Source organism: Miscanthus floridulus, chromosome 6 (assembly GCF_019320115.1).
Source record: "Miscanthus floridulus cultivar M001 chromosome 6, ASM1932011v1, whole genome shotgun sequence".
Classification (NCBI taxonomy): domain Eukaryota; kingdom Viridiplantae; phylum Streptophyta; class Magnoliopsida; order Poales; family Poaceae; genus Miscanthus; species Miscanthus floridulus.
The window spans coordinates 7,609,718-7,620,430 of record NC_089585.1 but is presented as its reverse complement, the minus strand read 5'-3'; the positions used below and the strand labels follow the sequence as shown (position 1 = coordinate 7,620,430).

The 10,713-nt window shown below is 42.6% G+C and overlaps 1 protein-coding gene across 1 annotated transcript; it reads left to right on the top strand.

Moving 5' to 3' along the window:
* The first annotated feature begins 5,434 nt into the window (after positions 1-5,434).
* LOC136457540 (FRIGIDA-like protein 4a) lies at positions 5,435-9,272 on the top strand. Its single transcript, XM_066457569.1, has 3 exons — positions 5,435-6,783; positions 7,762-7,937; positions 8,618-9,272. The coding sequence occupies exons 1-3, from the start codon at positions 5,439-5,441 to the stop codon at positions 9,062-9,064; spliced, it is 1,968 nt and encodes a 655-aa protein (XP_066313666.1). The 5' UTR covers positions 5,435-5,438; the 3' UTR covers positions 9,065-9,272.
* Positions 9,273-10,713: the final 1,441 nt, after the last annotated feature.

Genomic DNA, 10,713 nt, shown 5'->3' with positions numbered 1-10,713 from the left:
GGCCGAAGTCAGAAGCGGGCGTCGTTCCTCCTTGGCTAGGCCTTTCGGTCAGAGATTGGATCGCCCTTCTAGCTTGTCGTTTAGGCTCTTGGGCCGGCCCAAGAGCTATGGGTTCATTCGTAGTGTTCGTCTGCTGGGCCAAACCTTTGCAGATAAGTTGGTCCATGTGAGACCCCGGGTTTATGAACCCGACAACTCCAGTCTTCGCCTTTTTAGGTGTCTTTGCTATGTCCTTCTTGCTTCTCATGAACGCACTAAGCTGAGTGTGTTTTCCTAGGCTATAGTGCTGAACACAAGGGATATTTGTTGCTTGTCGTATGTGGATTTCTTGGGACGTTACTTTTGATGAGTCTCGTCCATTCTATCCTCAGCCTACCTCTGATGTTTCTTCCCAGGCCATTATTGAGCCTCTTTCCTTCTTGATTTTTCCTGATACACCTATCTCCACTATGTTTCTTCCTCCTCCACCATCTCCTCTTGCACCCTTTCCTTCGCTGCCTTCTAAGCCGCCTTCACATGTTCCTTTTAGGTCTATTTATGATTCCAAACCCCCTATGATTCACACCTATAGTCATCACCTCTAGAATCCCCCACCTCTTGTTGAGTCGTCTCCTGATGTTTCACCTCTAGTTGAGACATCTTCGGTTGCGGATATTTCCTCTCAGCCATCCTCTCGTTATGATCTTCATGATCGAGGGTCCCTGAAGCCTACAAACTAGTATGGTTTTGCTGGCACTGTTCTTTCTGAGCCAACCACATACCATGATGCCATTTGTCATCCAGAATGGCAACATGCCATGGCTGAGGAGATTGCTGCTCTAGAGCGCACTGGCATTTGGGATCTTGTTCCTCTTCCTTCTCATGCTCATCCCATCATGTGTAAGTGGGTTTATAAGATTAAGACTCGCTCTGATGGCTCTCTTGAGCGTTATAAGGCCCGTCTTGTTGCTCGTGGTTTTCAACAGGAGCATGGTCGTGACTGTGATGAGACCTTTGCTCCTGTGGCTCACATGACCACTATTCGCACTCTCCTTGCTGTGGCCTCTATTCGTGCCTGGTCTATCTCTCAACTTGATGTAAAAAATGCCTTTCTTAATGGTGAACTCCATGAGGAGGTCTACATGCGACCACCTCCTAGGTATCTTGTTCCTGATGGCATCATTTGTCGTCTTCGTTGCTCTCTTTATGGTCTAAAACAAGCTCCTCGTGCTTGGTTTTAGCTCTTTTCCTCTGTGATCGCGGCTGTTGGTTTTTCTCTGAGTGCTCATGACCCTGCCTTATTTGTTCATAATTCATCTCATGGCCGCACTCTTCTTCTTCTTTATGTTGATGATATGATCATCACTGGTGATGATTCTGAGTATATTGCATTTGTGAAGGCACGTCTCAGTGAGCAGTTTCTCATGCCCGATCTTGGCCCTCTTCGTTACTTTCTTGGGATTGAGGTCTCTTCCACCTCTGATGGCATTTATCTGTCCCAAGAAAAGTACATTCAAGATCTTCTTGATCGTTCTTCCCTCACTGATCATCGCATTGTTGAGACTCCCATAGAGCTTAATCTTCATCTTTGCACAATTGATGGTGAACCTCTCACTGATCCCACTCGATATCGTCATATTGTTGGGAGTCTTGTCTATTTGGGTGTGACTCGTCCTGACATTTCATATGCTGTGCATATTCTTAGTTAGTTTGTTTTTGCTCCCACTCACCTCCACTATAGTCATCTTCTTCGTGTCTTGCGTTACCTTCGTGGGACCATTACTCACCATCTATTCTTCTCGCGCTCTAGCTCTTTTCAACTCTAAGCCTACTCTGATGCTACTTGGGCTAGCGACTCTTCTGATCGTCGCTCTCTTTCAGCCTATTGTGTTTTTCTCGGTGGTTCTCTCATTGCTTGGAAGACTAAGAAGCAGACTGTGGTTTCTCGTTCAAGTGCAGAGACTGAGTTGCAAGCTATGGCTCTTGCGATAGCAGAGGTTACTTGGCTGCGCTGGCTACTTGAGGATTTTGGTGTTTTAGTTTCTGTGCCAACTCCTCTCTTGTCTGACAGTACCGGTGCTATCAGCATAGTTCGTGATCCGGTGAAGCATGACCTCACGAAGCATATCGGTGTTGATGTGTCTTACACTCGGGCACAAGTGTAGGATGATATCATTACTCTTCGTTATGTGCCTTCAGAGCTTCAGTTGGCTGACTTCTTCACAAAGGCATAGACAAGAGCTCATCATCGTTTCTTTCTCTCCAAACTCATGCCCTGTTCGCTTGATCATTTCTGTGGCTTATAAGCCGACTGATGCTGTTTTGTTGTGAGAGAAAAATATTGTATTATGATTGGTAAGCATGGCTGATACGATCAAGCGAACAGGGTGTCAGTTTTCGTGATCCATCCTGAGTTTGAGGGGGGGTGTTAGATATAGATGTATATGTGTCTGTGTACTTTCCTCTTTGTGTAAGGGCTTCTATGCATATATGCCCATGTACATGTTTGGGCTGAAGCCTATCGAATGAATAGAGTTCATTCTCTCCTAATAATAAAAAAAAAATTACCAAAGTCCTCAGTAATCCACAAGATGAATTTATTAAGCCTAATTAATCCATCATTAGTACATGTTTACTGTAGCACCACAATTGTCAAATCGTAGACTAATTAGGCTTAAAAAATTCGTCTAGCAAATTAGTCGCAATCTGTGCAATTAGTTATTTTTTAGTCTATATTTAATACTCCATGCATGTGTCCAAACATCCGATGTGACAGAAAGTAAACTTTAGAGGGAGAAACTAAACAAGGCCTCAATTATGTACAGTACATCCACAAATAGTATCTCTAACTCTTTGTCTGGTGCCTACTGCTGCAAGTGCAACGGTGGTCATGGTGCTAGCTCCATTTTGTCGAGGCAGCCAGGCAGGGCCGCAGGGGAGATCCAAACTTGCACAAATTAAAAGCGAGGCTGCAAGTCTCGTCAAAGTGCATGCGCTGACTATTCCAAATGCATAAAAACTGAGAATATATATCATGCTTACGATGATTATAAAGATTGGACGAAATGAAGCGGCCATCCCCTACTGTATGTGAATTTGCACTCTACTTTCATGAACTACAATATATTGAACTACTTGAGTAGTACTTTTCAGCAAACAAATAGTGTTTTTCTCTCACAACAAATCAGTATAAGTATCAGCATAAGCCAAATTTCAGCGAAGCGAACAAGGTATTTTTCATTGGTTGAACTTATGGTAATAGATGGTTGTGCAAATTCATGTACAGTAGAGGATGGCCATCCCCTACTCTACTTTACATGAACTACAATGAACTACGATCAACACCCCACACTCCCACGTCCCCGCACTCTACTTTTCATTGGTTAGACTTATGGTAATAGATGGTTGTGCCTGTGCATAAAACTCATGCAAAGTCTAGAATAGAGCAGTTGCCTTTATTGAGAAAGATAACCTGTATTGATCACTTGCATTTTCTGGTTAGAACTAGAGGATCCATCTTATCTTTTTCAGAATCATAGTTGGATGATTAATTTGGACAGCGCCAGAATTTTTATTTTTCAAATTGTTGGAGGATTTGGATAGTGACAGCATTTGTCTTTTCAAATTGTGCTAGTGCCTAGAAGAGACATCACCAATAATTGGACCCTTTGCATTGTCACTACATGTGGTTCAGTTGACATTGGTGGATTCCTAGTACTGATTGTCCCCCACTCACTTGCCTTACTCTTAGCCGTTTCACCACTATTGGTGCGTGTACAGGAACTCCATGTCTACAGGGACGATGACATTGGAGCACTACTTCTCTTCCCCTCAACCTCCCCATTTCCCTAAGCTGAAGATTGATCTATTTTGTTGTGGTTAGATCGGCCCTTTCCCTTGAATGAGTAGATCCCCAACAAAATTTGCACTGGATATATCCTTAGGTGTGGTGGCACGATGGTCTAGGTGCAGCCAAGGATGTGTAAGTGTGGGGTGTTGGATGTTGTTCCTAGGCTTTTGGCATATGACAGAGGCCATGTTTTGGATGTTTTGTGCTACAGGCGGTTCTAGCAACCAGATGCTCCATGGATGGGAGTAGCTACGAGTTGATGCCCTGGTGGTTGCTGGGCTACATCAATGGAGGGCTACAGTGGTGGAAAATGGAGGTTGAAGTTGCGTACCAGTGGCCAGTTTGTTTTCTCTAACGTGGCTCTTGTACCATTAAGTATGGTGGTTGTTTCTAGTCTCTTCCTCTAGTGCTTGCATCCCAGGCGATTCTTTGCTCCTTACCTAACTACTAGATCTATCCTCTCCTAGGTTCGCTTTAGATCGAAGAGAGCTAGATGGCTTGGTGCTCAGAAGTGACATCTACGGGCGGTGGTACCATGGTGGCACCCGCTTGCAAATTCAAGTTGGACGAGGGGTCATTTGGAAAAAGCCCTTTTCGCAATGATGACGTTGTGGACTACACTCCCTTGTTTAGAGGCAATCGTCAAGGCTACATCCCTTCTCACCACCACTCATGCCTAATGGATTGATCCCTTTGTGTGGAAACCTAGCCGACTTATATAGATAGATAGATAGATAAAAATAATCCCTCCATCTCTAAATAAATTAATTTCTAAAATCCATACAAGTGAAACTATCTTAAGATTGACTAAATTTACGGGAAGAGCAACAACATCTAGGATGTAAAATGAGCTTATTATGAAAATATATTTTATGGTATATTTAATGATTCTAATTTAATGTCGTAAATCTTGACAGACTTTTTCTAAAAATTTGGTTAAAGTTTAAACAAATTAATTTTATATAACTCTAGAAATATATTTATTCAGGGATGGAGGGAGTAATACACAACACGTCAAACACTGGGGAAACAAGTTTTTTTTAGAAAACTAGGGAAACAAGTATGTCCATCTTTCTGAGCTCATTAAATCTCCAAACCGACTTGGCCAGCTAAGCCCAATCCGGTTAACATAAGTTAGGTGGTGTTTAGTTCTTTAGTCGCTCCTAAAATTTATGTCACATCGAATGTTTAGATACTAATAAGGAGCATTAAATATAGATTAGTTATAAAACCAATTACATAGAAGCAGGCTAATTTGCGAGACGAATTTTTTAAGCCTAATTAATCTATTATTAGCACATGTTTACTGTAGCACCACGTTGTTAAATCATGGACTAATAGGTTTAAAAGATTCGTCTCGTAAATTAGCCTAATTAATCTATCATTAGCGTATATTTACTGTAGCACCACGTTGTCAAATCATGGACTAATAGGTTTAAAAGATTCGTCTTACAAATTAGTCATAAGTTATGCAATTAGTTTTATAATTAATCTATATTTTATTTAAATATTTGATGCAACATGAATTTTAGGAGATGCTGTAGAAACGAAACAGGCCCTTAGCCGCCCATGGGAGCCCTAGTGTAAATCGAGAGCAAAGCCCACTTCCATGTCCACGGCAACGAAACAAGTCCATCTAGACTGTTCCTCTTCTAATTTGGCCCCATCCTCCCTTCCCGCAGCCCTCACCGCCATGGCAACCATCGAGGACTCCGCCGCCGCGGGCGAGGTCCGGCGCCTGCTCGCCCACCTCGACTCCCAGCAGCAGATCCTCGCTGACTGCCACGGCGCCTGGTCGCGCGCCCTCGCACACTTCGCCTCGCTCGAGGAGGACCTCGCCTCCCGCTCCGCCGCACTCGAGGAAGCCCTAGCCGCCGCCGACGCTTCCACCTCCGAGTCCCTCGCAGCGCTCGAGGCCCGCGAGTCCGCCGTCCCCGTGCGCCTCGCCGCGGCCTCCGCCGCGCTCTCCGCCGCCGTCGCTGAGGCCGAGACTGAATCCACGGGGCCACCGCCCACCGACATCAAGGGCGCGCTCCGGTGGATATGCCGCCGCATGGACGCTGCTGCGCTCTGGCGCTTCATGGCCGCACACCGCCGGGAGCTCGCCGTGGTCCGGAAGGAGGCCGGCCCCGCTGTCGCCATGGCCGTCGACCCGCCCCGCCTTGTCCTCGACGTGGTAAGCGATTTCTTAGCCGCTGGCAGTGGCGTCGGCGAGGACCAATGCTGGGTGCTCGGCATGTTGTTGCGCTCGTTGTTGGATTCCAATGGCCGGAAGCCTCCTGAGATAGGAGATACATTGGTTGAGAGGGCGTTTGCAGTAACCAAAGAGTGGCAAGAGCGCTTTGGGATCAATATGGACAAATTGTCTTCCGAGGACAAAGAGGTAGAGATGGCCGAAGCTGATGGGTTAGGGAATTCAGGAGCAACAGAGAAGAAAGAAGGAAAAGAAGAGGAGGAGGAGGAGGAGGAGGTGGTGGAAGAAGAAGAAGAAGAGGAAGAGGAGGTGGAGGAGGAGGAGGAGGAAGAAGAGGACCCTGAGAAGACAGCCCTTGTGTCAGGGGACGAGGAGGACCCAGAGGAAGTAGAGGAGCCTGAGGCATTAGAGAAGGAAGGGAATGAGGTGAAGGGAGAAGGGGCAGAGGGAAAGGTGTCTGAGGAGGGAGAAGGGGCAGAGGGAAAGGTGTCTGAGGAGAGAGAAGGGGCAGAGAAAATAGGACCTGAGGATGAGAAGAAGGGAGCAGCAGTGGGCGCCATGGAGGGGAATAAAGGAGAGGAAGGTAATAAGGGTGCACCAGAACAACCGGAGGCGCAGATATTTGTGCAGATGGTAGCGGCATTTGGATTGAAGGACAAGTTCGATGAGGAGTTCTTGAGAAGGCTATTTGTTGCTAATGGACGGAAGAGGGAGCTTGCTAGGTTTGCGTGTGTGCTTGGATTTGGGGAAAGCCTAGGAGGTGATGATCTATTAACCTTGTTTATTAAGTATGCTATAACTTATATTTATTATCTGATTCAGGATCAGATTGTTGTTCTTTGAATTGTGATTGTATGGTATTTGCAGAACTATTGCTGTTAGATTACAATAACAACAACAACAAAGCCTTTAAGTCCCAAACAAGTTGGGGTAGTCCCAAACAACTATTGCTGTTAGATTGTTAGAACAAAATTGCATACTGTTATTCTAGCTATTTCTTAAGTTTACTTAACAAATCGATAATCTTTGTTTAAGAATGGGACATACGTGTTCATAATCTTGTGTCAGGTTTAGGATGTCCATCTGAACACCTCATTGAGATAATCCTTTTGTCAGCCTATTCAATGTCTCTGTATGCTTGCTTTGGTGTTTTGATTTCTGGATCTAAATAACCATGTGAAATTTGCTTTGTGATAATGTTACCATTGGTGCTGAAACAGCACCCATATTTTGAGTATTTGGAGCATTTTAAAAATGTAAACTGCTGAAATTACCATGGGATTTCATTGAACTGAGGCCATCATGATTTTGATTTTCAAAGTGGCCTTAGTATGCAGAACATGGTTTGAGTTCGCCATTGTTCAGTTAACACTGAAGTTGGCAGACATTCAACTGTGTTTGTGCTTTTAATAATTTGTCTTTGGAGAGTGCATCTTGATTTACTGAAGCTAATATAGTTTGAAGTTTAAGATAATCTATTCTAATCTTAGTTTTTTTATTCAACAGTATGTTCTTCCTGAGTCTGTTAACCAGACTAAGGTAGTGCATACTTTAAATTGAAGGATTTTCCTTCTTTTAGGTGAGAAGTGAACCAGGCTTTCCTTAAAATCTATGTTGAATTTTGTCATATCTGACACCTTCATTTAGTATTTTGTTCAATTCAACTGTACTCTAATAATAAACATTTTTGAATGAGAAACAAGAGTTGACAAAAGCTACTGGGTGCTAATCTTTTCAGGTATTGTTGAGGAACTAATAAAGTCAGGCAATGTTATAGAGGCTATATTTGTTGCCCATGAGGCTGATTTGCTTGAGAGATTTCCACCTGTACCTCTCCTCAAATCCTATCTGCGGAATTCCACAGATAAGGCTCAGGCGGTGTTGAAAAGTGGAAGACATTCCAGTTCCGCACTTGTAAGTATTTCTCTTCTGCCCTTGTTCCAATCACTCTGTTATTGATTGCTTAATAAATCATGTAATATGAGCAGAGCCCTTTTTTCTTCCCAGATACCTGTGAGGAGTCTTGTATAATATTGTATTTAGTCTATTTATTTATTTCTGAACGCAAAGGGTTCAGCCGGCTAGGCAAACTCCCAAACTAACCTACTTAAAGCCAGTTACAACTGACTACAAAGCATGAATAAATTCCACAGTCCAGAAATACTGGTTACAAGCCAACAGCTAACAACACACACAGCCTGAAAAAAAACGCATCCCAGGGAAAGACTCAGTTGCCCATCATCTTCATCAGGTTGTAATCCTCAACATTTCCTTCTTGTCCTCCTTATGACGATGAAATGAGAAAATTAATTTCAGCGCTTAAACCTTCATTATGACAGTACTTGTAGTTCCTTTTTAATGGACCTAGACATTGTTAAACCCATGTGCACCACCCTGATATTCTCTTCTTGGATTTGTTCATCGTCTTCTTTGAATGGATTTTCACCAAATCTTCTCCCCTTTGTAGTTGATAGTATCTCATATGCAGTTATACTAGTCATTTGGACTACTTTGCTCCTGGGTTCTGAAGAATGCCTTTCTGTATTATCTGTTATTGTAATTAATTGCTCATGCTGGATTCAAATTTTTTCCAGGAAGAGGCAAACAACCTGGAGGGCAATGCGTACAGGTCCAGCATAAGGTGTGTCGAGTCCTGCCAGCTACAATCAGTGTTTCCTATAGAGGTCATGAAGAGGAAGTTAGCGAAGTTGGAGAAAGAGAAGTCTGAGAAGAAGAAAGCAGCTGGCCCGAGCAGATTCCAGAACAAGCGATCCCGAGGCGCAGCTGGACCCTATCCCTTCCCTGCTGCCAAGGCTGCTAGGGGCTCAAACTTTGGTCCGCGTTTCCAGAACCCAATCTCACGATCCTTAAACTATGCAGCTCATGCTGGATATATAAACCCAACAGCTGCATCATCATACTACGTGCCTGGGAGCGTGTCAGGGCGACGAGGTGGTGTGCCATTGGGCGCACCTGGAGCTACATATGGTGGCTCCCCTAACTTTGCAGCTGGTGGTGGGCAGCAATCATTCCGTCGTTAGGTCTAGGGCTGTTGTTGTAACTGAATGCTCCTTGTTTTCTGGCTAATAGGATCAGGTGTACCTTCTGCTATTCAAGCATGCTTATTCAGTTCTTGATTTTCGATGGATGCTGGATATTGAAGGCCGTGTAGTATACATTCTATGGTACTGTGTTTCCTTTGATAAATTTGAGCTGTGTCTTCCATAATTTTGTGGTGACGGCTTATGTGGACTTATTACCATTTCTTTCTCTTCTGATATAGTATACTCTTACCAATAGCAAAAGGAGTTCACACGTCGAACCCAAAATGAATAACTAAGCAGACATTGTTAATAAAAATCTACCCAGATGCTTAGAAGATTCCCATGACTATTTTTTACAGGAATTTTTTTCTTGAACATGTAACAGAGCTGCGTGTCATTTCATTAATAAGTAGAAAACAATCCGATTACGTGCTAAATCCACAGCTTGGTTAGTGGTTTTGTTACACTTGTGCCCTTGTTCATAACTATAGGGAATTTGGTGCATAAGGAGGGGGCGGTGAATTAGGACGCTCAAAATTAAAAGTGTGCTCAATTAAGCCTCCATTTACCTATGTAGATCTGCACTAAGATTCAGCTATTGTGTTCCACACATCGCAAAATGAGTACTGCAGCATAGAGCCAGTTACTATAATTCTAATGTATCATGCCATTTTAGAAAAAGGTAAAGGCACATAAGAATTGAAAAGGAAGTGCAGTAGCATAAATGTTGTAAGGAAATGAGCATAAGGTAACATGATATTTGTAGCAAACCACCACCCTTTTGTCAATCTTCGCCCTGTTCTGCAGCACTACTTCAACAAACAAGACGCTTCTCGTAAAAGTCTCTGTCAAATCGGATGACCCACTTGTCATAAAGACAAGTCTCAACACTAGCCTTTTTTTTTCTCTCGATCACTTGACATTGTTTTTACTTCAGAGCTTAGCCACAAGAGATAACTTAGCATATTTTATATGATATATTGGTGTTTTTCTATCCTATATGAACATTACTCCATCCATCCCAAATTATAAGTCATTCCAGAAATCTTGGAGAGTCAAAACATCTCAAGTTTGATCAAAATTATAGAAAGAATTACAAATATTTATGACATCAAATAGGTATACTACGAAAATATAATTAATAAAAAATCTAATGGTAGTTAGTTGACATCATAAATGTTACTAAATCCGTTCCAAATTATAATTCGTTTGACTTTTTCGACCTCAAGTTTGAATACTCGTTTTATTCAAAATTTTATGTAAAATATCACTTCTTTTGTTGCGGCTTGCTTTATTAACAAAAGTTCTTCAAAAATGACTTCAATTTGACTATGTTGGCATAAATTTTTTGAATAAGACGAGTGGTCAAACTTGGGGTCAAAAAAGTTAAACGAACTATAATTTGAAACGGAGGGAGTATTATAATTTGGAACGGATGGAGTATTATCTTATCATATAAATTTGGTCAAACTTGAGATGCTTTGACTCTCTAAGATTCTTGAAATGACTTATAATTTGGGATTGAGTAAATGCTAAAACTACCGGCCATGAACCGTTTATGCATTATTTATGGCAAAACACTAATCAACTAGAATAAATGGATAATTAAATGGAAACAACGTGCCACTATGTAGCGTTTAGATGGC

Coding starts and splice junctions, on each gene's coding strand:
- LOC136457540 (XM_066457569.1), top strand. CDS start 5,439: ATGTCCACGGCAACGAAACAAGTCCATCTAGACTGTTCCTCTTCTAAT. Junction 6,784..7,761: donor ATTTGGGGAAAGCCTAGGAG/GTGATGATCTAT, acceptor TAATCTTTTCAG/GTATTGTTGAGGAACTAATA. Junction 7,938..8,617: donor GACATTCCAGTTCCGCACTT/GTAAGTATTTCT, acceptor AATTTTTTCCAG/GAAGAGGCAAACAACCTGGA.